The sequence below is a fragment of the Haliaeetus albicilla genome, chromosome 25 (genome assembly GCF_947461875.1).
Source record: "Haliaeetus albicilla chromosome 25, bHalAlb1.1, whole genome shotgun sequence".
In the NCBI taxonomy this organism is placed as follows: Eukaryota; Metazoa; Chordata; class Aves; order Accipitriformes; family Accipitridae; genus Haliaeetus; species Haliaeetus albicilla.
Window position 1 is genome coordinate 17,209,715 of NC_091507.1, and position 24,368 is coordinate 17,234,082.

The 24,368-nt window shown below is 43.7% G+C and overlaps 1 protein-coding gene across 2 annotated transcripts in view; it reads left to right on the plus strand.

Moving 5' to 3' along the window:
- Positions 1–24,368, plus strand: part of NPAS2 (neuronal PAS domain protein 2) — a 108,148-nt gene that overhangs the window by 54,514 nt on the left and 29,266 nt on the right. For both annotated transcript variants that reach the window (XM_069770092.1, XM_069770091.1), the window contains exons 3-7: positions 4,010–4,158; positions 7,965–8,056; positions 11,328–11,417; positions 17,288–17,408; positions 18,432–18,545. In XM_069770092.1, the coding sequence (XP_069626193.1) occupies positions 4,010–4,158; positions 7,965–8,056; positions 11,328–11,417; positions 17,288–17,408; positions 18,432–18,545 (566 nt within the window). The remainder of the gene's footprint in view (positions 1–4,009; positions 4,159–7,964; positions 8,057–11,327; positions 11,418–17,287; positions 17,409–18,431; positions 18,546–24,368) is intronic.

Consider the following 24,368-nt stretch of genomic DNA (forward strand, 5'->3'; position numbering starts at 1 on the left):
GGGATGCCTCCCGCCGCCATGTCGTGAAGAGATGGCTTCGTCGGGGAGGGCGTAGCTCAGGGAGAGGTGTCCCGCTTCCCCAGAGCCCCGCGATCGGGGTAGGGGGGAGCAGGGGAAGCGAGCCCACCTCACGTCGCCGCTTCGCACGCTGGCGGCCTGGTTATCTTCAAGATATTTGTGTGCTAATTGCTCAAAAAGAAAAAAAAAACCACAACCCAACGCATTAAACGAATGCTTGTAGGACAAAAATAGGATAACACGTATCCTCGCTATCAGCGATTGTCATCGCCATCTGGTATGGTTTTCGTGCCGTTTGTTCCTGGAGGGAATTTTTGTCAAACCCTGGGGCAGGCCTCTATCAAGGTGGGTAAAAAAAATGGTAACTTTGAAAATGAGAAAAGGAAATCGCTTCTTTAAATTGCAATTTAAGTACATTTTGCTCTTTAGAAATAAAGCCAAATTGAAATTAAGTTTGAAATCATGAGAGGCTTCATGGAAGTCTAAAGTTACTGCGGTATACTAAAACCATTCAGATTCATTTAAAAGCTACAGGTTTTCTTCCAAAACTTTAAAGAGAGTCAAAGCTGGGAGAAGCCACTGCCTGAACGTTTTGCTGTTGTGTCTTGAAAACCGAGGACTTCTCATCTGTCAGGAAACACTTTCTTTGGGTTTTTTTTTCTATTCGGTGTAAGAACCAGGTTCCTCAGTGCTGAGAAATGCAAGAGGGGATAAAAAAAGCCAAGAAAATTGGTCTTTTCTTTCATTTTCTGTGTTAAAAGTAGGTGAGACTGGAAATTTCTGGATCTAACTCTTTGGGGATGGACCCAAGCCAGGAGCCGGGTTTCTCAGGTTACAGACATAGTTGCACACCATTTACTATCTGCTGCAATTTATTAGGTAAATACAGGTTGTATTATACAGACATGAGAAGTGGATCCATCCTCTCCCAAGGAGAGGAACCTGCCCTCCCACCCCTGCGCCAAGTGTTCAGTACTTGGCCAAGATGTATAGCTTTTACTTCAGGACACTGGTTATTTTGAGCCCCATTCTGCATCCTCTGACTGCCTAAGGCACTACTTCACTCAAAAGACCTGAGGACTAAAATATGGGTATGATGGCACCACACTTGGGAGCATCGAAGACCTCTTTGAGGTCTTCTGATCTTCTGGAGATCAGAAACCATCATTTCATTTTGAAGTCTTTGATGCTAGACAAGGCTTACTTTGTTTTATAGATTTATTAATTTTAAACAAAAAGCATGCTTTGTGCACTTTTCTCTAACTTCTTTTCTTTTAGCTTGCTTTAATAGTAAATTATTTTAAAATAATTTCTTTGCAATTCAATTGAATTCCAAATTGCAGAAAAAACCGGCTTGAAGTGAACCATAAGAAAGTGCTTAATAGATAAGGACTACCACCTGCCATTTTCCACTCCAATAAAAAGTAAATTTAAGAATCTGAATGAAGGTATGTGGTACAGTTACTTGCTTTGATGCATGTATCGTGGATCCCACTGGACAGCAAAAAGAAATATGAAATTTAGTGTAAAGCTTCATTTCATTGTAAATCAGCAAGATGTCATGGCTACTAGTCAGCAAGTATCAGTCTCTCTTTAAGACAATAAGTAGCAACTATATAAGAGAATGAAAATGGCTATTTAGAACATGTTTTAAATGGGTGATTTTGATCATTCTGAATTCAAGCTGTCCTGCATTGCCTTTAGCTGTATTCACTAAAAATCCGGATTTTATTCATACTATGTCTCCTTCTTCCCCCTGGATATACTGTGGTTTTTTGGAGTAGCAATGAGGGAGGAGAACTGGGACGAATAGTATGGAATTAAGACAGAGACTGTTTTGGCTTACTATAAATGATATGCCCTAGCAGTGAAGTAAGCAAGGCTAGGGAATAATCTTCCAAGGGAAGTGATGAAAACTGCATTATTTAAGATATTTACAACTGGACTGAACAAAGCATTTACAACTGTGCAGGGATAGTTTAGATGACCTAATTGTGGGTTTTTTCCCATTTTTTCTCCCTTTTTAAGATTTTACAGTGATCATCGATCCAGATCTTGGTAGAGTTATTTCCACTAGAGGAGTTTTTATATTTCCTTTGTGAATAAAATGTCAAGTGTTAAAAATAGATTCTTTATATTTCTGTCAAGGCATCTTTATTTTTTTGGAAAAAGCAACACTTTCCCTATAGACAGTTGGTGTTTTATTTTATTTTCAGGGCGATCAAGACCTTTTGAGCTTAAAATGAACTGAGGATTGAATTATGAGAAAGTAAAATGTTGATGTTCTTAATGTCCCCTTGAACTGTACAGAAATAGGATAAGGCTGGAGCTTTTCACATCTTGTTCTGACAGCCTTTTGCACTGTAATAAGAACAGGCTGAAATCAGTCAGGCAGTATCCACCCAATCTCTTGTGTTCAAAGCTGTAAAAAAATCAAGTGTTGGCTTCTATCCAGTATATCTCCAAGTGCGTTCAGGGTTGAGAGCAAGACAAACAAAAATTACCCCTCTGTCAGTAGTAACATCCAGAAGCCTCCACAGTGATTTCTCTGCTAAAAATGTTTACTGCCATCCTGGTCCTTGGGGGGGAATGTAGATGCTGGGCTAAATTTTGCTCTGATTTTCAGCAGTGTGCATCCAGAGCTGCTTATGAGGTACAGCAGAGTTATCTGGGACCAAGAAACTCAGAGTGAGAACCGGCCTCTTGGCTTTTTTTTCCTGTCTACATGTAACCAGATTTTTAGATCTTTATGTAATTAACAGGGCAAATCTTGTCTGCTTGAGGACCTTTCAGAAGAACAAACAAACCTTATTTATTTCTATTATATTTATTATATTTGTTATTTGTTTATTTTTTAAAAAAAGAATTATTATTATTTTATATTTATTTCTATTTTTACATGGCTACAGAAGTCTGGGTGATATCCTCCAAGTAGAATGATTGTTATCTTCATGGGAACAATTCAGAAAATACTTGCTCATGTATAGGTTGACATATAATTTAAAAAAAAAAATAAAGTGCACATGCAGCAGCAGAAGCTGGGTCTCTCTGAGGAGTCTGCAGGCTAAACAGACAAGACTGGCGAAGAAAGCTGAAGAGTCCCCATTTTACACCTAAAGAGCCAGGGCACCGTGACCTTAAGTGATTTGCTAGTGGCACACAGAGCTTGGGGGCAAGCAGGGGACCCCTGCTAGCACTTCTGAGTCGCCAGGTCTGGGAACACACCTCAGCCTCAGAGCTGGTCCATGCTGGCATGAGTCCTTCTGATGCCCTCCCTCCTGCTTGCCCTTGTCACCTTGGAAAGGAGACTGAACTAGGTGGCATAGGCACTAGATGGGAGCTGCAGCAACCTCTGCTTGGGTCCCTGATCTTAATGACTGGAAGACAACAGCCCGATTCCTCTCGGTAAGCCAGCTTGGAGGTAGCCAGAGGACCTGTGACCAAAGCAAGCAGGTCCCTCTAGCTGGGCCCAGCTCCAGTGCAATGGCTGAGCTGCAGTACTGGCATCCCTGTCTCCTGTTAAGGCTGGACAGATGGGTATGACCCACAGTTTCACTAGTTCCCTCTCTTTTCCTTTATGGACAATTTTATTGTTGTCACCATATTGCTATTTCTTTTTGCTCTGAGTGCCTTCTCAGAGCCTGCGTGAACTTTGAAGGTCCTGCGCATGCCTAGGAGACAGACAGAGCTCCTTCACCTACAGGCTTAATGCCGACCTCATAGGCTCGACTGGAGTGTCTAGAGGCAGCACAGAGGGGCAAGCAGAGCCTCCATCTCCCCGCTGGACTCTAAGAGGGGCCTAAAGATGAGAGCAGAAGGGGGGAACAGTCACCTCCTGCTTGTCTCTGCAGCTTTGCTGGAGGCCAGTGTCAATCTTCACATGCTGAGGCACACAGCAAGTTAATTTCCATGTGTATACACTGCAAAGAGGAGGTACATGATGATTTTTCCTCTTGGTCTGCTCATCCTTTTTTTTTAACCCTGTCTACAGGGCTTCGCGTAACAAGTCTGAGAAGAAGAGGCGAGATCAGTTCAATGTTCTCATCAAAGAGCTCAGCTCCATGCTTCCAGGCAACACCCGCAAAATGGACAAAACTACTGTGCTGGAAAAAGTCATTGGCTTTCTGCAGAAACACAATGGTAAGATTTACTGCAGCTCTTCATGCACTTGCCAGACGGTTACTACAATATCCTATTTCCTTCAGTGATTACCAGAATGGCTCAAGGGGTCCATAAGTGCCAACATAAGGTTTTTTTTTTTTTCTATCTCATCAAAATATCATTTGCAGACACTGTGCTGCCCAAATCCATCTCCTTGGCTGCTCTTTATCTGAGGATGACTCCCAACCTGCTAGAGAAGGGGGCAAATGTCAGGAACTGAGGGAAGGCGGACAGCAGTGCCCTGCAGCACATGTGACGAGGGATGCTTTGAACAAGAGCGATTTGGGGCCAGAGGGAAGATTCCCTTCCTTGAAATTTGCAATATTCCCTGCAGAAAAAGGCAGGGAAGCAATCTGTTCAGCCCCCTGCTCCTCAGTGGACTGTGTAGGACTCGATTTTCCACAGTGAGCAGAAAACTCAGACCAGAAAAGGCCTGTTGATGGTGAGAGCACAGCAAGAGTTGCGGATGGTACGGTATTGCTGTGGGTTAACCCCGACAGCTCAGCCCCACGCAGCCGCTCGCTCAGTCCCCCCAGCAGGATGGGGGAGAGAATTGGACGGGTAAAAGTAAGAAAACTTGTGGATTGAGATAAAGACAGTTTAATAAGTAAAGCAAAGCAGAACAAGGAATTCATTCCCCACTTCCCATGGGCAGGCAGGTGTTCAGCCATCTCCAGGACAGCAGGGCTCCAGCACACCTAATGGGGACTTGGGAAGACAAATGCCATCACTTTGAACATTCCCCCTTCCTTCTTCTTCCCCCAGCTTTATATGCTGAGCATGACATGATATGGTCTGGGACATCCCTTGGGTCAGTTGGGGTCAGCTGTCCCGGCTGTGTCCCCTCCCAACTCCTTGTGCCCCCCCAGCCTGCTCGCTGGTGGGGTGGGGGGAGAAGCAGAAAAGCCCTTGGCTCTGTGTGAGCACTGCTCAGCAATAGCTAAAACATCCCTGTGTTATCAACGCTGTTTCCAGCACAAATCCAAAACAGAGCCCCATACCAGCTACTGTGAAGAAAATTAACTCTATCCCAGCCAAAACCAGCGCAGGCTCCAATTTTTGAAGTCACTTTCAGCAAATTGCATCCACAGATAGCTGGCATGCTTCACCCCATTTGCACAAGCAGAAGCTACATCACATTTGCACAGCATGCAGTTGCAATAGTAAAGTTCAGCCTCGGAAAGCCAGGAGTTTATTTTTTAAAATGCACACAGCGGTGACAGTTAAGGCCCTTAGACATGTGTCCTCACAGAGGGCAGAGGAGATTTCTGACCCTGCTGATCTAGTCTGGTTGGTCTAGTTTCTAGTCGATGAGAGGAACATGCACTGTGGGGTCCCTGACGCATGGACATCTGCCAGCAGCAGACAATTGAAACGCTTCTCCCTTATAAATCAGGGCACTGATTTAAAAGGGGGCTCTCTTGCTCTCCCCCTGTGAGGAAGAGACTTCAGTGGGTGACTGTGGGGAACGTCCCTGGTCCCAGAAAGCAGAAAGAGCTCTCGCAAGCTGATGCACTGCATTACCTGCCTCACTTTGCTCATCCAGTACCTCCTGCCTGCGCTGCCTGGAGAACTCTGGGTGAAAAGGAAAAGACCATAAAAACTCTTATATCATGACCCCCAATATAATGGAGTCACAAATGTCAGGCTTATTGAGGAAATAATTATAGTGGTTCTGTTGTTAGAGCATGGTTTCTCCTTAAATGAATCTTTGCCACAGACAAGATGATTTCATGCAGGAGGGCATGACTAGGACATCTCAAAGTTTAATAATTGTATATACCTATTAAAAAATGACAGTAATAACATATCTTTTTTTCTTTTTAGCTGCCCAAGGCAGAGTAAAGGAGGATATGAATATGCTCAATTATAAAGCCAAGCAAAGAACAGTCACATGAGATTTGAATAAGTGTAGATAAGTGTAGCTGATAGCCCAAATAATTTACTCCAAAAGGCACTTCATTTCTGGAAGATGAACTAGGTAAAAGAAATCTAACAGTCACAAATCCTTCCACAGCAATTGGGTCAAACTGTGACTGGTTTTTGTGCACTTGCTAAAAAAAGCAAATGTTACCTATTTTTAAACTAGATTAGTAGTCACACAATATAATACAAAGCATCAGCATTTAAAAAATGTTGATTATCTTCAGCATACTTTGGATCTTGTTTATTCAATCGTATTTCCCTTTCATTTAGTAGGCTAAACCAAGATTTTAGTCATAATGGAGGAGGAGGTCAATTTTCAGATTTTTTTCTTCATAAACAGCCTCCTTCTTCATAATCCACGGAATCTCCCAAATCTCAAGTAATTCTTCTAACAGTTGCTGTTTCATGTATATCAGCTTCTCCAAGCGACAGATCTGCTGAAAGTATCCTATATTCTGAAACCATATAACAAAAATCTGACGAGCTGATCTCTCTGTTTCCTTAATCTGGTTTTGAAACCTCTGTGTAAGACCATGGGGGCTGGGGAGAGCCACGGTGCTATCAGTGAGAGCCCCCAGCAATGCAGAAAGTGAGTCAAAGAAGCCGGTAGAAGCAGACAGCTGCACCTCCACTAACAAAGCCTGAACGGAGGCTTTGATTTCTTTTTAGGTGACAATATGCACAGGCACTGGTATAAATTTACTGTCTTTAATATCATTTAGCCATTTGCATTTCTCTGGCCAGTTTGCCTATGTGGTCCGAATAGGGAGCATTGGGTATTACATGCTCTGGAAGTGTTAATCAATAGGATTAATTAGCAGGAGGCGCTGAAAGGAGAAGACAGGCTGCGCTCAGCATCCCCTCACTACTAGAGCTGAATGAGGGAGCACTCAGACAAGCGGAGTGAGCTGTGAAAAAAAACAGCTCAAGTGTCTCTAAATTGTAAGATCTGTCCTCCATAACCCTGTCTGACTCAGGTAGAGCTCATGTGAGTGGCTGTTTTTTGAAGGAAACGGTTCACCATGGTGCATCCAGCTCCCCCGCTCTGGTCCCCCGTTTCAGTGCGAAGCTGTGACTTGTTACCCTGGTGCCTGCACCCCTCCATGGAAAGTCCTCGGGCAGTGAGGATCCTCAGGCTGCCGTGGGGCCAGGACTGGCCAACAGTGGAGCAAAACCCCACTGGTGTCTCATGGGTGGACAGCAAAGGAGACCCTCCCCTCTGGATAGGATTTGGGATGAGGCGCTGGTGCTCTGTTCCCTGTCGTGGGCTGCCCTACACTGTGGGGTTGGCGGTAGGCAGGGAGAGAGTGCGGGCAGCAGCACCAGTGTAAGGCTGCTGCAAATGCTCCTGTTTTGCTCACGGTTTGGAGAACAGAGCAATAGCTCTGCTCTTTGGGGTCACGGCCCTTTGGGACTCCTCCGAAGGAGTTTTCTTGCTGCTCCCTAGTTGGCACAGAAGCTGTAGGCTGAACCCTAGCACTCTGGCATCCTAAGGTTGAAGCTGTAAACTGTAAATATCAATTTGACACGTGCTAATCCTTGCCTTGATTTTAATTTCATGCGAAGTGGTTTTATCTTTTGATCAATACCCAAGTAATGCTGCTTGAGGCCAATGGCTATGTGAATACCGGCTCCCACTGAAGTCACTTCAAGCTGAGCTGAGTAAAAAATGAGGAAAACATTTCAGGATCAGGCCCAATTTAGATAGTCATTACTGTCTCTGTATGCAAAACCCATGGCTGAAAGCTGCAATTTTTTAATATAAAGGTGATTTCTATCTTTTCATAGCAACTCATATGTAGTCTTGCAAGATACAAGTTTCTTTGAATTTAAAAAATTGAAATGTTTTATTTGTCTAGAAGTCTCAGCACAGACGGAGATTTCTGAAATTCAGCAGGACTGGAAGCCTTCATTTCTCAGCAACGAAGAATTCACCCAGCTGATGTTGGAGGTGAATATGCATATATACCTTTCCTAATTTTGTCTAGCAGTCATGGAAGTGCCCATGCGTCTAGATTAAAATGCCATCTGCAGTTCCGAAAGAGGAGGTTTCAGGTACTGCTGTATTTGACCATCAAGCAGAGCTGTCACTGGGACAAGACATTAGAGTCCCCACATGTTACTTTTCACTCTCAATGGTACCGTTGCACTGTGCTGCTGCAGCCTGCAAAGCTGCACAGGAACTCCCAAGAAATGCAATCCAGGGGAGAGATTCAAACCACAGGTTACATTTTATTTTTACAAACAGAGGTGAGGAAAAGGGCATGTGGCAGTTTTTCTCCTGTTCTTGGAAGGCATTATTATTACCTAATATTTATGCAAGACTAGCATCTAAAAAGCAACAGTGTCGTGTCGCTGTAGTGCTAGGTGCTGTACAAGCAACTAAAACCTGACAGCTCCTCTTGATTTGACACAGTTAATACTTCCACTCTAATGATTTTCAAGACCCTTATCAAACACTTTTTATTCTAACAGGGAGCAGGGTTATTTTGCAATGATATTTTTAAAATTACCTTTAAATTATACCATACGTGCTTTTAACACTAGCTGGGATTTGAAGGGGGATGACTCAATGGCGTTTATGTAGGTTCGAGATGAAATGCAAATGAGCTGCTAAAAGGTATTTTTCTCTCTCAGTAACAGCTAGAACCTTCTTTAGCAAGGATCTTCTCCCATACTAATCACATGGAGGTTGCATGGCCCCACAGTGTCCTTTGAGAACAAGCTTCTCCTGCTCCCACAGATGATGTGAATGTGGGTCATGATCCAGGCTCTGGCGGCGGGCAGGGTGGGATGCTGGGGAGAAGCTTGACCCACCAACAGGTGACAACAAAACACGTTGCTGGCTCCCAGGGGCTGGCGGTCCCTCGGCCATTGCATTTTGTTGTGATGAGACTCCCCTGGTCCAGTGTTATGAGATGCTTTGCTCCCATTGCACTGACGACCACCCATTCCCACCTCAGTGCGCAGGAACTTAATGTACATAACTCCTTCAGTCTGCACTGAAATATTTCCCTCAGACAGCAATAAATTGGCAGTTGTCTTGACTGGCCGGGCCTTTGTTGATTCTACTTGTATGCCACACAATTTTAGATTAAAACAATTGCTTTTAGTTTCCCAGCTTATAAATCACCTTCTTGCTACTGTGATTTTCCATGCCCTTCAAGATAACATTGGGTATTGGGATGTCCTGTTGAGCCAGCTGTTCATCATTCTCTGCTTTTTTTGCCTTTCTACTAATCTTATTTATTAACATTTGGACAAGACTGCTTGAAGTTTTTCCCATCCTGTTATTAAAAGATGGGAAGGGTTTTTTCAAGCACTGATTCAAAAGAATCAGAACATAATTGACTGTGGTAATACATCAGCTTTCCTGAAAATGGCCTTTTCTTACCCCATTGAAAAGGCTGTCATCAAATTGCATAAGAGTAGGCATTAGGCTCTGTTTGTCCATCTAGGACTGCTGCAGTAGTGAAATCTTTGAAAAGGGCTATGCCCTCTTAATGTTGGAAGGACCAGTTGTAAGTAAATAAAAATAGAATTATGTATGCATACATTAACTTGATTTTACCACAAAATTCTGATGTGAGTCACTTTGTATAATCTGCATTGGATATGAAATAAAGACTTGATTTAAAAAAAAACCAACAACCTTCACCATAGTAACATGCACAATCCAGCTGCCTTGTAAAATCACTGCTCTCTTCCACGGGTTAACAGCTATCAAGCTTTTTTAGAAAACAGCTTGAATGTACTACACTAAAGAAAAACATATTCTCTGCACTTAGATTAACAAAATCAAACTAACTATAGCAGCTGGAGGGTTTTCAGAGATGCTAAACACACGCTTTTCTACTGGGTTATAAGTTATTGACCTGCTTTTCAAAGGATTGTAGCACCAGCAGATTCCCATTGACTTAAATAGTTGTGGGTGCTCAGCATTCTCTGGAAAAAGGAACATATGTTTGTGTCTTTATTCAAGGCTTTGTGTTTTCCTTTTTTTTTGAAAAACAATTAGCATTTTCCAGTGTTCTCAGAATTCTTTCCCTTATTGAAGTCAGCAGGGGAGAAGGAAGTGCTGTGGCTCACAGGATCAACTGCTATTCTGGCTTGAAGGCACGCCTGGGTTTGCAGTAAGGTCTTGAAACACCCTGGCACCCTGATCAGGCTCTTTGCAGTACACCTGTCTCCTGAACAGGTATTGCCTCTGGAGTATAGTCGAACTCTGCTCTGCTTCAGTCCTGCTTGCAGTGTCCGTACTGCTCAAACGCTGAGGGCAGCACTGACTCCAGATCACCAGGGAACTCACAGAAAGGACCCAAACCTGCTCCATTTGCAGGCACTGGGAGCTTCACCAGTGTCTCCTTAATTACAACAGGAAGGTTTTAATATAGTCTCTGAACACCTACTGTTGAGTCTTAATTTTGGGGGGGGGTCTGCTTAGAGTAGGTTGCTTTAGGTCTGGAAATCTACCTAGATTTAACTTCGAACAACATTTAGCTCAAAACTTTGCATCTCAGACTGAAGGAGAAACTAATTTTGAAGGTGAAGTTGCTCCTGTGCAGAGGATGGGGATAAGGTGACATTCCCCTTCAGTCCTAAGAGTGAAGGGTCTTCCCGCAAGGTGGGACTGAAGTGAGGAAGAAACTCTGCAGAAGGGTGAATTTCTCTTGGAATGAGTAATCTAATACCATGACCTTTAAAATAAATCACTCAATTAAAACTCAGGCTAAGGATTATTTGATCATTTGCATTGCTTTTACTTACATGAAAGCCCAGTAATATACAACGTTACATTAATACAAACTGAGATTTATGGGGTTTGCAGAGAAGTACCATTTTGAGATAGGACCGCATCCTTTCATCGTCCTTTGATATTTACACAGAGCTCAAATGTTCATTTTAATAACTTCCAAGGGATCCAGTCTTAGTCATTTTGCATTATTAAAATGTGTGATTAATTTAAAAACTGAGACATGAAATGTTCCTGTGAGCCCTTTGTTGCTTCAATAGTAGGTTTTACTAGACTACAAAGAGTGTTGTAAAAGTTAAATCAGACTGTAAAATCAGAGAATTACTGTTCTGCAACTTGAGATAACGCTCCTACAACGCGATAACAATACGGTGCTGAAGTCAAACTGTTTTGATCAACACTCTATGAGCTGTCCTGTTTACACCACTCATTCCCATTAAAGCACTCTCCACTTGTCTGTTTTCCTTAGGCATTAGATGGCTTCATTATAGCAGTAACCACAGGTGGAAGCATCATCTATGTGTCTGACAGCATCACACCTCTTCTAGGGCATTTACCGGTGAGTAATTCTGGCACTGGCTTTTCTACTATACATTGTCAGATCAGGCCCTACATTTTTAGAAACAGATATAAAAGGGTGGTGGGGGGTGGTGTTTTCCTGAAAATGCGGTGAGGGGTTTTGTCACTGTGTTATGCTGGCCACTGCTGTTGATCAGCTCTGTTCTCTCTCTGTCTGGTTCATACCCTTCAGGTTTTTGTTGCTATGAGGCACTTCGGCTTGAATGGAAAAAGCTCTGCAGGAATACTCTGGCCAGGGGAGGGACAGGGTGACCTGGTTGATCTTTTCCATCTCTGATTTCTAAGCTAGCAGAGAATAGCACCGGTGCCGCTAGCAGCCCGGCGAGGAGCTTGTTAAAGGCCTTATCCTGCTCCCAGGGAAGTAAAGGACAAAACCCCCACTGAATTCGGGGGAGTGGGAGTTAGCCAGTGGCTGCTGCCAAGCTGTCCCCGCAGCTCAGCTGTGCTTTCCCAAAGGGAGCGCACCCAGCTCCCGGGAGGTGCTGGTGGAGCCGATGCTCGGCGCTCGGGTCTGGCACATGGGGCTTGTTTTATCTGTGGGCTGCTGGGTCTTGCTGTAGGAGACACTCCTGCGTGCTTTGGCTTGGGCTGGAGGAACAGGGGAGAGGGACTGCTCTGAACCCTGCTCCGGTTGCTAAGGCTGCTCTAGGAGAAATGGCACAATAATTAAGGATTAATCCTCACATTCATTTTTAGTAGCTTGGTCTCAAATAAATACACACCCAGGAGAAAAAAAAAAGCTGCCAAATCATTATTATACCACCCGCCCGCCATGTTCTTAGGAAAATTGCAATTCTTTTTCTCTCATTTACTTTTTCACCAAATACGTGTCATGTTTTCCACCCAGACAAATGTATTTCACACACACTGCCTTGCTGTAATATGAACAAAAATTATTTTCTTCTGAGACGAAAGGAACTTGATGAAAGGCGGCAGCTCCTGGTAAATGCAAGAATATTGCTATGCAACAACAGATTGAACTGAATCTATCTATTTCAGTGTTCTTTAATCCTCAACAGTTGAGAAAACCAGTAGTTGACTATTTTCTGACATTTGCCTTCACTTCAAAGACAGAGAGCGCCCTGTCCTGTATGCAGGCTGTTGGGTCTTCATAGACTTACTGATTTCCATGGAATTTCCTTGTCTTTCATGGTTTGGGGGTTTCAGTGCTATCCCTTCCAAATACTGATTCTTAGTGGAGACAGTAGATCAACTGCAGGAATATATTGCTCTTCAGGAAGACACATTTCAGACCCTCTGCCTAAAACCTTAAGCCCTGACTGAACATGGATGGATTCAGGTTCATAATTTCTGAGTTGGACCATCAGAGACTTAATTGGTTTTCCTTCCCAAAGTCATGCCTTGTGTGATAATCTTGCACAGTATCCAGCCCAAAATGAGGACAAAGATGGCCCTTATTTTTTATTTGCACAGAAGCAGCACATAGCAGCCCAAGCCAGGGACCAACCTGCCGGGGCTGGAGGTGGAGCAGGAGTTCCCACAGACCTTCTCAGAGCTGATGGGATCATAATGGTTAACAACTGCCCCACCACCCCACCCATGCGGAGTGACTGGGTGCATCCCAGAGACTGCAACTGAGCAAGCAATAAAGGCTTCTGCTTCCCAAGGTCAGCAAATCACTACGGCCATGGGCAGGGGCCCAGCTGAGTGTGCAGTTAGGTGCACACTGGGCATTTTAGTCCCATGCTGCCCTTTCCAAATGTCTTTTTAAGTTTTAAAACTGATCAGAATGCTATCTGGAAAATCTATATGTGGCTTATTCTGTTTACCTCCAGGATCTATTTGTAAGCTAAATTCAGTCACTGTTTGAGGGACAAAATACCAATTCTTTCTCCTCTGTGACTGCAGGGAAAAAAAAATACTCTCTGAAAGGAAAGCAAAACTGGGCAGAACGCGGAGCAAGGCTCTCTGAGGGCCCCTATCAAGAAATCTGATGTATTTTCTTTCATTAAAATCATGAAAGACTCTGGTGCTGAGAACAAATATATCCAATTCTCTTTAATACAGCTTCCCTAAGTTCCATGGAGCATTTTCAAACACAAACTTCCTCTGTTGTAATTCTAAACAGTTTGTTATTACAATATCTAGAGGCTAATCCTAGGGTCGATTGATGTAAAGAGAGGTTTAGCTCACATGGTAAGATTGACTATAGTTGAAATGAACTCCTGGAAATCTGGTCACAACTTATAGCATTTGCCAGTCAGATGGTACTCTATGACCCCAAGACTAGGCAGTCTCTGGAGGAGGGTCCTCCCTGTCCCTTCTTGCCTGCTTTGCTGAGTGAAACAATTAAACACAGGCAGCAGAGTCACTATTTCCAACCCACAGGAGGAGGAGATGGAGCTTTCTCATGGACGTTGCCTGTCCACGGACTCAGGCAGAAGGTGCTGTATCTGCTCACGGACTGGGCGAGTGGTGTCTGTCTCACCCAGCTTTAGTCCTGTCCATCTTACCCAGCTTTAGTCCCGTAGCCGAGGGGTCCATGCTCGCTGCCTGCCCACACAAGGCTCCTTGAGGGTTGGCGGGGAGGCGGCTGTGCAAATACAGGAGGTCCCTGGCAGGGCTGAACTTCTCCTGAGGGGCTCTTTCTCCCCAGGGGCTCCCCAGTGAAGATCAGGTAGCTGCTCTGGTGTGTTGGGCACTTAAGTTAAACATCAGGGTGGAAAAATCCAGGACATAGCACCTTACAGTGTACAAAAGTTTTGCGTGCTGTGTTGCTTTTACAGGGTAGCGATGGGCACCTGAGCAGAATGTACAGGTTGATACAGGGGCCAAATCCCAGCACATGATAGTAGAGCTATCTTGATTTTTTGGGTTGAAGGGGAAAGAAGCCTGTCTCATTTGCAGCCTTCCACTTTCCCATTCCTGTACTGGTCATGTTGCTCAGTTCTCCTGCTTTCTTTCTCTACAGCAGGAATAACTCATCATATTTCCTCCTCACCCCTCCAAAAAGCAATGAAAAGGTGAAGGACCTCCATTTTGGAGTACAGGTGTTTTGTTGAAACTGCACATATACTTAAGCTATACATCAAATGATTGCAGAACTTGGGGCAAATTTACTGTGTATTGTTTTTAGAATGGACCAGCATCCCTGTATGCAAAGCTGTTGTTTCTTTGCCTGCTGTAGCTATCAGGGGTAAATACTCAGAAGTTTCTGTTAGCAGGATCCACACCTTCCAAGGCACAGAGTAGATTCCAGCTTAGCAGCATAAATATGCATTAATGTAGTTCATCTAACCACTCTAACCACAGTTACTGTAATTTATCTTTTATCCACTTTGCCTGTCTCATTCAGCAATGCTTTGTGGCTGTGTCTGCCAGCAGGGCAGAACTGCCCGCTGCAGAATAATTAGAATAATTAGACAAAGCTGCAAACCGTTCCTCTCCAACTGATACATTTTTGTCTGTGATGATCACATTTTGTCCATCTCTCTGGTCACCTTTTTGCCATGGCACCAGATGTCTGCTCTTTGGGTCTGGTGAAGAATTAGCTCTGAATAGCTTGCCTGGCATTTCCTACAGCTCCAGTAAGACCATGGAATATTTGCTTCCTTCTCTCTATTTCATCTGTCGATATATTCTTGATTGACATATTGATTCAAGAACATTGTTGGAGCCTTGATACATGCAAGGTCCAGAAATTCTGTTCTGTGCGCTGCTTTACAGGTGTGCCTAACTTCTGCAGGAGGCAAGAGTTGTAAAACACAGTAAGAAGTAGATAACTTATCATTTTTTTCAAACTCATTAAAAAAAAGTTGGTATTTCCTAACAGCAAAGATGCAAACCAAACATTAAATTCTGGATATGGTACCTGATGGCAGCAAAAAATATAAATGCCAGGACTTGAAAATTAATAAATAGCTGGTGCTCAGGGCAGGAGGTTGCTCTGAGGGGTCGTGGAACAAAAGTCTCTTGTAACTCCAACTGTAGGTGTAGTCGCAGGGCCCTACAGCTATCCCCTTAAACAGAAATGACAGTGCAGAACTGGTAATAGGTTTTGAATTGGAGCTTGGTCACAGTATGGAGACAAAAGGTGGTACATCCTCAGGTCACTGAAGAAGCAATTGTGAGTTTGAGGAGCAGAGACAGCTCAGACCTAGTCCTCCTGCAGTTACTGCTGAGTGGATGGGAGATTAATTAACCTCCATGAGACTTGTGTGAAACTGGTGTATAAGTATCATTATCTACCATTTACAGGTAGAAAAGGAATGAGAAGGAAAAATTACTTTCCTGAGATTGTACTGTAAGCCTTGAACAGGACTCACCACTGCAGTTTCCCGTCAGGTGCTCTTTCTTCATATGCCCAAAATTACATGAACAATGTACTATATTTTGTGTAAATATAATGTGTCTATATAGAGATGTGTGTGTGTATAAAATGAAATATATATACATTATATAAATATAAAGTGTATATATATAGTTATTTCTACATATGTATAAAAAAACTTAATCATGTACTGTATCAGTAGGATGCATATTAATAAGGTATACACTAAAGTCACAAAAAAATTTTCAAGTATTCTTCACAAAAGGAACGTTCAAGTAACGAGCACATGTAATAACTGAATAATCCAAAGTGATGTACTATTGCATCTAGATAAGTGTATAAAGCATAGCACTCTGATTTTCAAAGTATACTCAATGCATTTCAGTACTCTAAACAGGAATTCCACACAGAACAGCAGGCATGGGTAAAAAGCAGAGGGAAACCAAAGTGCAACCTTACATAAATACATAAATAAATGATGATGATTAATAATTTGCCAGTATCATACAGGGCTAACACATTTTCAACACAACTATACAGGCTGATAACAGCTACTGTGACAACACACGAAGCTGTGTCAGTGTGCCAGCTCAGCCCGAGGTAGTCTCAAGTGGGATGGATGTAAGTCAATGCCATTAGAGGGTCACTTTATCTCAGGACTTCCTTTCAGATACGCTCTTCTAGCATTAGGTTAGTCACCATGCTGAACACAGGGAGACCTTCCTCTTGGCAACCCTGCGGCAGACTCTTTGTCTCCTCCACCCTGGGCCAGTCGTGGCCTTTTGCACAAATCCGCCTCCTCTTTCCATTCCCAAATCTCAGTACCTAGATTTCGGATGGATTTCAGGTTCGTGCCAGCTGACTGCGGGGCTGGAGACACCTGGGCATTCAGCCCATGGCCGGCCAGAGGGCTTGGGCTGGTGGCACCTTGAAGTCCCCCTCCCTGGGGACTAACTACTGCTGCTGCAAAGCGATGTCCAGACTGGGGAGTCCCCTTCTCCCTGCTCCCACCTGCCAGGATGCAGGAAAGGGGGAACAACGGCTGCCGCCCCGAGGGCACTTCCCAGGAGCTGAGGGGATCCCCCAGGGAAGGGCTGGATCCGGGACTGACCCGGCTCTCGGGGCTGGTGGCCCAGGGTGACTCCCAGCCCCACTGCTCCCGTTAGTCGGGGAGAGAGCAAGTCCCAGTGATCCACAACAGGCCTGTGCATGCAGCTGGCGAGCAGCATGGGGAGCCAGGCACCCATTTTCCAGCTCGCTCCCAGATCTCGTCATTTAATTGTATGGACATACCCCAAGCATCTGATGTTGTCTGAGAAACGTTAGAGGAGCATCGCTGAGTGCTGAGAATTAAGCTGAGAACCGGCCGAGGGAGAAGCGGCCACTCGGTTTGCCCAGCAGTTTCCCCCCGTGTTTTGGGCTTTGTCAGAAGTCCCTGGAAATCAGTGGGAAAACTCCTGTCAACTGCCACAGGCTTCATATCCACAGTGCTGCGCATCTCTGCAAGCGTTGCTCGTTGTGATATTTCTGTTTTTCTCAAATGTTCTTTTTCTTTGCAGTGTGATGTCTTGGATCAGAATTTGTTAAATTTCCTCCCAGAACAAGAACATTCAGAAATTTATAAGATGCTTTCTTCTTGTATGCTTATGACGGATTCTGCCTCATCGGATTACCTAAAAAGTAAGTTTTATTTTATCTTCCCCAGTAAATGAAAAAGCACGGGCAGGACAAAAATTTTCTCTCAGAAAGAGCTTTTTATGTGATGTGCAATATAAAACTTAGGTTCATAGCCTTTTAAAAAGATCTTGCCATCTGGAATGACCCTTTGGTTCCATTATTAAATGAAACTCATAGCCTTTATTTTACTAGGCTAAGACTACTTGCAGTTATGTTAATTATTAAATATCATATCTTTTGAGACAGCTAAGGAAAATAGGTTAGCCGATGGAAACTGAGAGTTCGCCTGAGACAAATCACATCTTAATTGATATTTCAGCCTGTTCAAGTAAGATGCTGTTGAGAGATGTGCTAAGGTCACATACCTTTGGTTTGCATTATAGTTGAAAAGTATCTGTAAAATTATTGTAATTCTTTTTAAATTGAATCTTGTTTTTCTTAAAAACACTTTTACTTGCCTCACCCTTATTCACTCTAGGAGGTAAGACGTAGGAAACCAGAAAACACACGATAATGTAAGATGTACAGCTGCTTAATCTACTGTATATACCAAACCTGCAGCTGATAGCCTATATGCCAAAGTTAATTTAATAGATATTTTGAGGTAATTAGGCATAGTTTTCCAACACAAGATGTAGAACAGCTGTGAGTCGTGAAAAGCCTAAATAGAAAAAAAGCTATAAATGAAGGATCCAATTCTCTCCTTCGCTACACTGATGCAATGGCAGCGTAACTCCCGTGATGAAGGTGGTGTAAGAGAAGGGCGAGTTAATCTGGAAGGCTGTCCCCGAGCTGCAGGCAGACCTGCACACAGCGCTGAACAACCTGCATCCCTGCAAGGCGCTTCCTTGCAGAGGCTCTCATCCTGCAATGTATAGCACATCGGTGTATAGGACTCTGAGAGGTAACAAGCTGCTCTCATGCTGCCAGTTGCAAGATTGCAAGATTGGGGTTGGAAGACACCGTTGGTTGTGTTTAGCTTAAATAGTATATTTATTTCTTCTTCTTCTTCTTTTAACAATCCAGCTGACAATGAACTAGAGTTTTATTGTCATCTTCTGAGAGGAAGTTTGAACCCAAAGGAATTTCCAACATATGAATACATAAAATTTGTAGGAAATTTTCGGTCTTACAGCAATGGTAAGCTTTAATTGTTGTATAAATGTTACTTTAGCTGTGTAAAATAAAATATAAGTATTGCTCCATTGAACAAGACAGGCTTTTAACTGAAAGGACTATTTTTAACAGTATGGGGTAAATTTTGCTTCACATGGATCTCGCAGCTGATTTGCAATAGCTGGATGAATACCTATGAAGAGGGAAATTGTGTTAGTTGCTTTTGTTACTGCCCTTCACTTGTTAGCAGTGATCCTGGACTCTGGGTAAGTTTGCAAATAATGACAGATTCAGAAGACAGTTTGTTTGTGCTCACTAATACTGTGTGCTAAGACTCTACTTATTAGCTAAATAATAAACTTGCAACCTTATCTGCTTGCTTACATTCAATATAAATGCTGTGCCAGAACTGATAATCTGCCAAATCTGCCCTCTCACCCTTCTCTGCAAAATTTTGGGGAAAGGCGGCAGCACCACGTAATTGAGTGCCTGCACCCACCACCCCTTGCTGTGGTGAGGGGTCCCTGGCCGCTGGCATCGGAGTGGCTGAGGACACTTCCACCTGCCTCCTTCTCCAGCTGCCATTTTACATTCCTCTCCAGCACTGCAGAACACAATACCCTCAAAAAAAAAAAAAAGGGAAAGAAATACAGTCCGCATAGTCACTAATGCACCACAGTCAGTCTAGGGAAACCATCTTTCAAGGGATGAAGAGCAGATTTCCACCTCGTCCGTTCCCTAACAAACAGATTGCTGCATGGCCATTAGTGTCAGAAATGAAATACTCTTTTATTACTTTCCCTTCTCCTGCCTGCCCAAGTTTGCTTTAGTTACTTGCCTGATTGAACTCCAGAGTGGCATTTCCAAAGTTGCTGGTATTGTTCCAAATAGGTCATCCTCAGCAAAAAAATTCCCCACCGTGCTTTCCAAAAACCGCACGCCACACTGCAAAAAAAAATGTCCCTGTCCCCATTTAACTTTCTGCTCTTGCTCCACATGACTAGAATAGAAACCTATGTGCAGGATGGAGATATGTATTTCTTGTTTGGTGCCATCTGATTTGAGGCTTTATTTGTATAAAAAATGTAACTGCCTGTATGCTTTCTAGTTTGAATGAAGCAAAATGCGGCTGCCTGACAGACGCGCACACCAAGCTGTTCTGTTTTCTAGAGCAGAAACCGGATTTCAGGTGCTGACTCATAAGGATACATTTCTACCAGGGGAATTTCTGATCCATTTTCTTCAAGGATTTTCAGCCTTTCTTTTTGGCGTGACCTTAATATTGCCCTTTTACCTGTTAGGATTTCATATCCCAGCATTTGTATCAGTGGTTATTTCTCAGAAGAAAAATAAAACTTGTGTTACAGGTATCTTCCCTAGCTTAATGCATATAAACTAAATGGGAACGTATTGATTTCAGAAGAGGCCAAATCATTTTCCAAATACTCCAGCTTTCAAATAGGACATGTGCTTTCTGCTTCAATTTGTAATTATTTTTTCCTTTGTGCCACCTTTTTCTAAATATTCCACTTTATTTCATCTCTTCCACTTTCTTCCTGTCTCTGCTGCAGTCTGACCCTCTGGTCAATAGGGACAGGACAGCCCTTGCCCCAGCTCTGGGAGATGGTGCCTCCCAGCTCCCTTCCCCTTTCCCCATCACAGAATGGCAGCTTGTCCATCCTGATTTTAGTTTCCCCAGTTCAGTGCAGAGCCTGGTGGAAATACTTGCTTCACCAGTGCATCCCCAGCACTGCTCCCCCTTGGCCAGGGGTCACCCCCCTGGTCCCCTCTGCCCCCCCTGCCACCAGCCTGGCTCCTAATCCAGCCACAAAACCACCTCTCAGCAAAGGTAGAAGCAAGTGCGTCGGACTTGTGATGTAGCAGCAGCAAACTGTTTGCTTGGGAGCTGATAACCTTGGGCCAAGGACAGAGCGAGCAGCCGGAGGAGGGTGCAAACCTCCAAAGCGGCTATCGTTAACTCCACTGGGCTTCTTGCGTCAGTCGGCTGCACCCTGAGCAAGGCATGGAGGACATCAGCTCAAGCAAACACCATATGAACGCAGCCGCCCTTTAGGCAGCTTTCCAGCCCTGGGACTGGGGACAAGCAGCTGTGTTTTGGCACAGGGACTTGCGGCACGGACACCTTTGGGCATCTGATGGGCGCAGCGGTGGGCTGGGTTCCTGCCTCTGCTTGGCCCCCCACACCCCATTATCGGGTACCGTCCCCCCCAAGCTCATGCACCCCAGGTCTGTCACCTGCCAGACCTGCCAGTAATTGCTTTCTTCTTCCTTCCATTAAATAAATACCCATTCTCCAGCCAGCTCCCCTCCAGATGTGAGGCCAAGCAGGCAAGAAAGACAGTGGTGGGAAGGGTGGCGGGGGAGACACATATCACTCACAGGGCAGCGCTCGTCCTACGTGTGTAGGATCAGCTGGCCCCAAATCCTGCTTTTTGGAGGTGTTTGTGGAGGAAGGAGGCTAAGCTAAAGATAAGAAAAGAGTTAGCTGGGGGAGAAAGACAGAAATTGCAAATTAAGCTTAATTAACAGGAGGCATTCCTTATGAATGTATTCAAGAATGCTTTTCCCTGTAGCTTTTCACAGCAGTGGAAGTGTGAGCATGTTTTTACACATGGGAGACTGATACAGGATGTTCTTCTCTAAATACAAATCTCTGCTGTTCCTTTTTAGCCACCTGACACCAAATCCTACCTTTGTTTCCAACCGTTTGCTGTGCGTACTCTGAGTCCGCCCTGCCTGCACGTTCCTGCCGCAGGGACACCGGAGCCTCTGTGGCTGGGGAAGCTCTTTTATCCCTGGGCAGGCTGTATCCCATCAGGATACTTAAATATTCTATTCTCATTAATGTAGAGTTGTGGCAGTGACAGTCCTAACAAATCTTTCACCCTTCCTTCTTACTTAACCTTCACTAATATTTTGAAGAACTGGTAGGTCCTTTTTTGCCCTCTTTAACAGAAATGTCACAAGCTTTATTCTATTTCCACATAACCTTTTATGTAACCTCCCTTGAATTATCATCTTCTTAGGCTCATTTTATTATTGTTCGTTGCTCATATAATAGTGGGGCTTGGGGGAAGGGGATCATGTGTGCTGGGGTCCCAGTCACCTCGCCCCCCTTCCTCCTCCTTCGTACCTTCTCTGTTAATCGCATTGTGACTTATGGCTGAGAACATCATATAGGGATGGGTTTGAATGGATTAATTTGAAAGACTGAGGCTTAGAAAGCCAGTTAGGGGCTTAGCTGCTCTCCCTAACTTGAGTGAGAGCTCTGGGGCAAGGCCATTGTACTGAGATGCCAAAGAGAATTTTCTTTCTGCTAAAGTAGAACAAATACCTGGTATCTACCGAGGTGACTTATCACCAGGATTGCTGTCAGGGAGGCAGATCACACACAACCTACATCAAACCCATGCTACTCCCCCAGAGGAGCAGTCACTGGCATCTTCCCCCATCCAAGAAGGGGCAGGGAGATGCCTGGGCAGCCCCCAGAAATTGCCCGGGAAAGTTCACACAGGTCACAGCATGAGTTCAGTCTTTCAGAAGATCGCTGTCCCTAGAGCTCCTGGGCTTGGCTATAGCTGGAGGCTAGAGGAGCTGCACAGCCCAGTGCCAGGGTTAGCGGGAGGGGGGGTCCGCGCTTGGGCTGGTCCCGGGGATGGTGTGCGGTAAGCCGAACTCCGTAACCCCTGCTGCAAGGACATTTCTGCAGCTGTATCTCCAGCAGGGATGTGACATGAGCCGCCTGCACATGAGCGAACATCCCTGGAAGTAGCTGTGCCCAATCGAGAGCGGCTGACCGGGGAAACAGCAATGCGAGCTGTGTGGAGTGACTGCATGAGTCACTGGCTGTGCTAAATCAAATACAAGAGATCTGATTTTTCCATTTGGGAGGATTATATAATCATCATTAATTAAGCTTCAATGAGAAAAGCAGGACTGTAACCTGACGTGAAGACTCAGTAGTCCCTTGAGAGGAGGGGAGGTGGCCCATGGGCCACTCAGAAGAGGAAGATGGAGTTCCCTCTCTGCTCCTGTGAGAAAGCCTACTTGCTCTCAGAGCATAAGGGGGGTTATTTGCAAATAGGAACGCTTTCCAATATTTTTCTATATTTTGGGTTCTGGTCCTGTGGTCCAGATTTTAACAAGAGAGATGAATATATGCAAACATCTGAGGGAGCCAAGTGCCATCACTGTACCTATTGACCAGTAGTACCTGATAAGGGGCAGAGTCCCATCAGCATCACCAATGAATAATGCAGTGGCTCCCATCCAGTTTTGCCTGAGGGCTGAGGGGGGAGGCAAGTAATAAAGATAACCCTCCAAAAAATCCAAGGAAATGCTTAGCTTCCAGTATAAAATGTCAAATTAAGTAAGAATAAATTATTTGACAAAGCTGCTTAATAGCTCACTCTGATAAGAAAAGATAAGGCAGGCGGGATTTATCCCTCCTGTGAAAATTGTTTACACATTTGTAAACAGAAAAAGATCTCTCATAATTATATAACCAAATATTGGCTTTGGTATCCTATTTCTGAGGTGACGTACTTGCTTAAAAACTCCTGAAAGGGGCAAAGCCAGAGTCCTGCCTTTCAAAGTGTTCACCAATATAAAAAAGGACCACCAGCATCTTTAAAGTGGCAGATCCGTCCTTTCATCCAAAATGCCTGAAGTTTTTCTTTTGAAGGAGGAGATAACCATTACGTGAAAAGAGTTCCTGATCAAGTAATATAATTAAATATTATAGTGGAATTTAAAATTGTGCATTTTTGTTCCCAATTACATGGAAACTCAGGAAGTGTGTGGTTACTGGATGCTAATAATAGCGGATACTCTACTGTTAGCTGGTGTAACTCTCAGAGATAAGTATAACCATCAAGAGAATTATTACACTGAGGAGAAAAAAAAATCTTTTTACTCCCAGAACAATTAATTCAATCTGAATTCCTTTTTAAAAGAAATAAACAGATTTATACAAAAGATACATTGATCTTGAGCCTCCACAAGCATATGCAGAAACATCTGATAACAAGAATAACTCAAACTGAAATGAATGTTTTGATCAGAACCGACAGCCGCATATTATTATTTGCTATTAACAATATTGTAGAAGCTGCAGCTAGCCATCTGCAGTGTTTATGCTGGGCTTTCTATGGGCACTTAAGAAAAAAGGCACCATCCTGTCCTAAAGAATTTACTTGGGGTTCATATCAACACAGGATGGCGAGGGGAGAAACAGGAGGAGGAAAGAGGAGAGAGTAGATCAAAGCAGACAAGTGATGTATGGACACCATCACAGTTACTCATCCGGAGCTACTGAGTGCAGTCTGGCTTGCCACTAGCACTTTAGATTTCTTCATTATATATATTAATTGCTGAATATTCTGTATATCTGTGGCCTGAGTTTATTTATATGAAACAATCTTGATTTTATTCTGGTCTCTTGGGCTTGTATTTTTTGAAATCACTGTTCAGTTTGTTTGACAGTCACTAAGACCGGTTCTTTAAACATTAACATCTAGTGACAAAATAGGAAGGAGGGATTTTTTCTTTCGAATGGCATAAATGAGAGGTTTGCTGTTATAGGAAGAATACATTTTAAATATCCTAAGTTAAATTAAGATGACCGAGCAACTGACTGCCGTACTATTATTAACCGAATAATGTGGCGTCTGGGGTTTTTTAAACATGTTTTCATTCATTTCATGTGGCATGATTTGCATCCCTAAGGATAAAAATCTTTTTGTCTATGGTAGTTAAGGGCTTGGTTCCTTATATATATTACTTATTTTTAACATCTTGTCCTTAGTGTCCTCGTCTTTAAAAAAA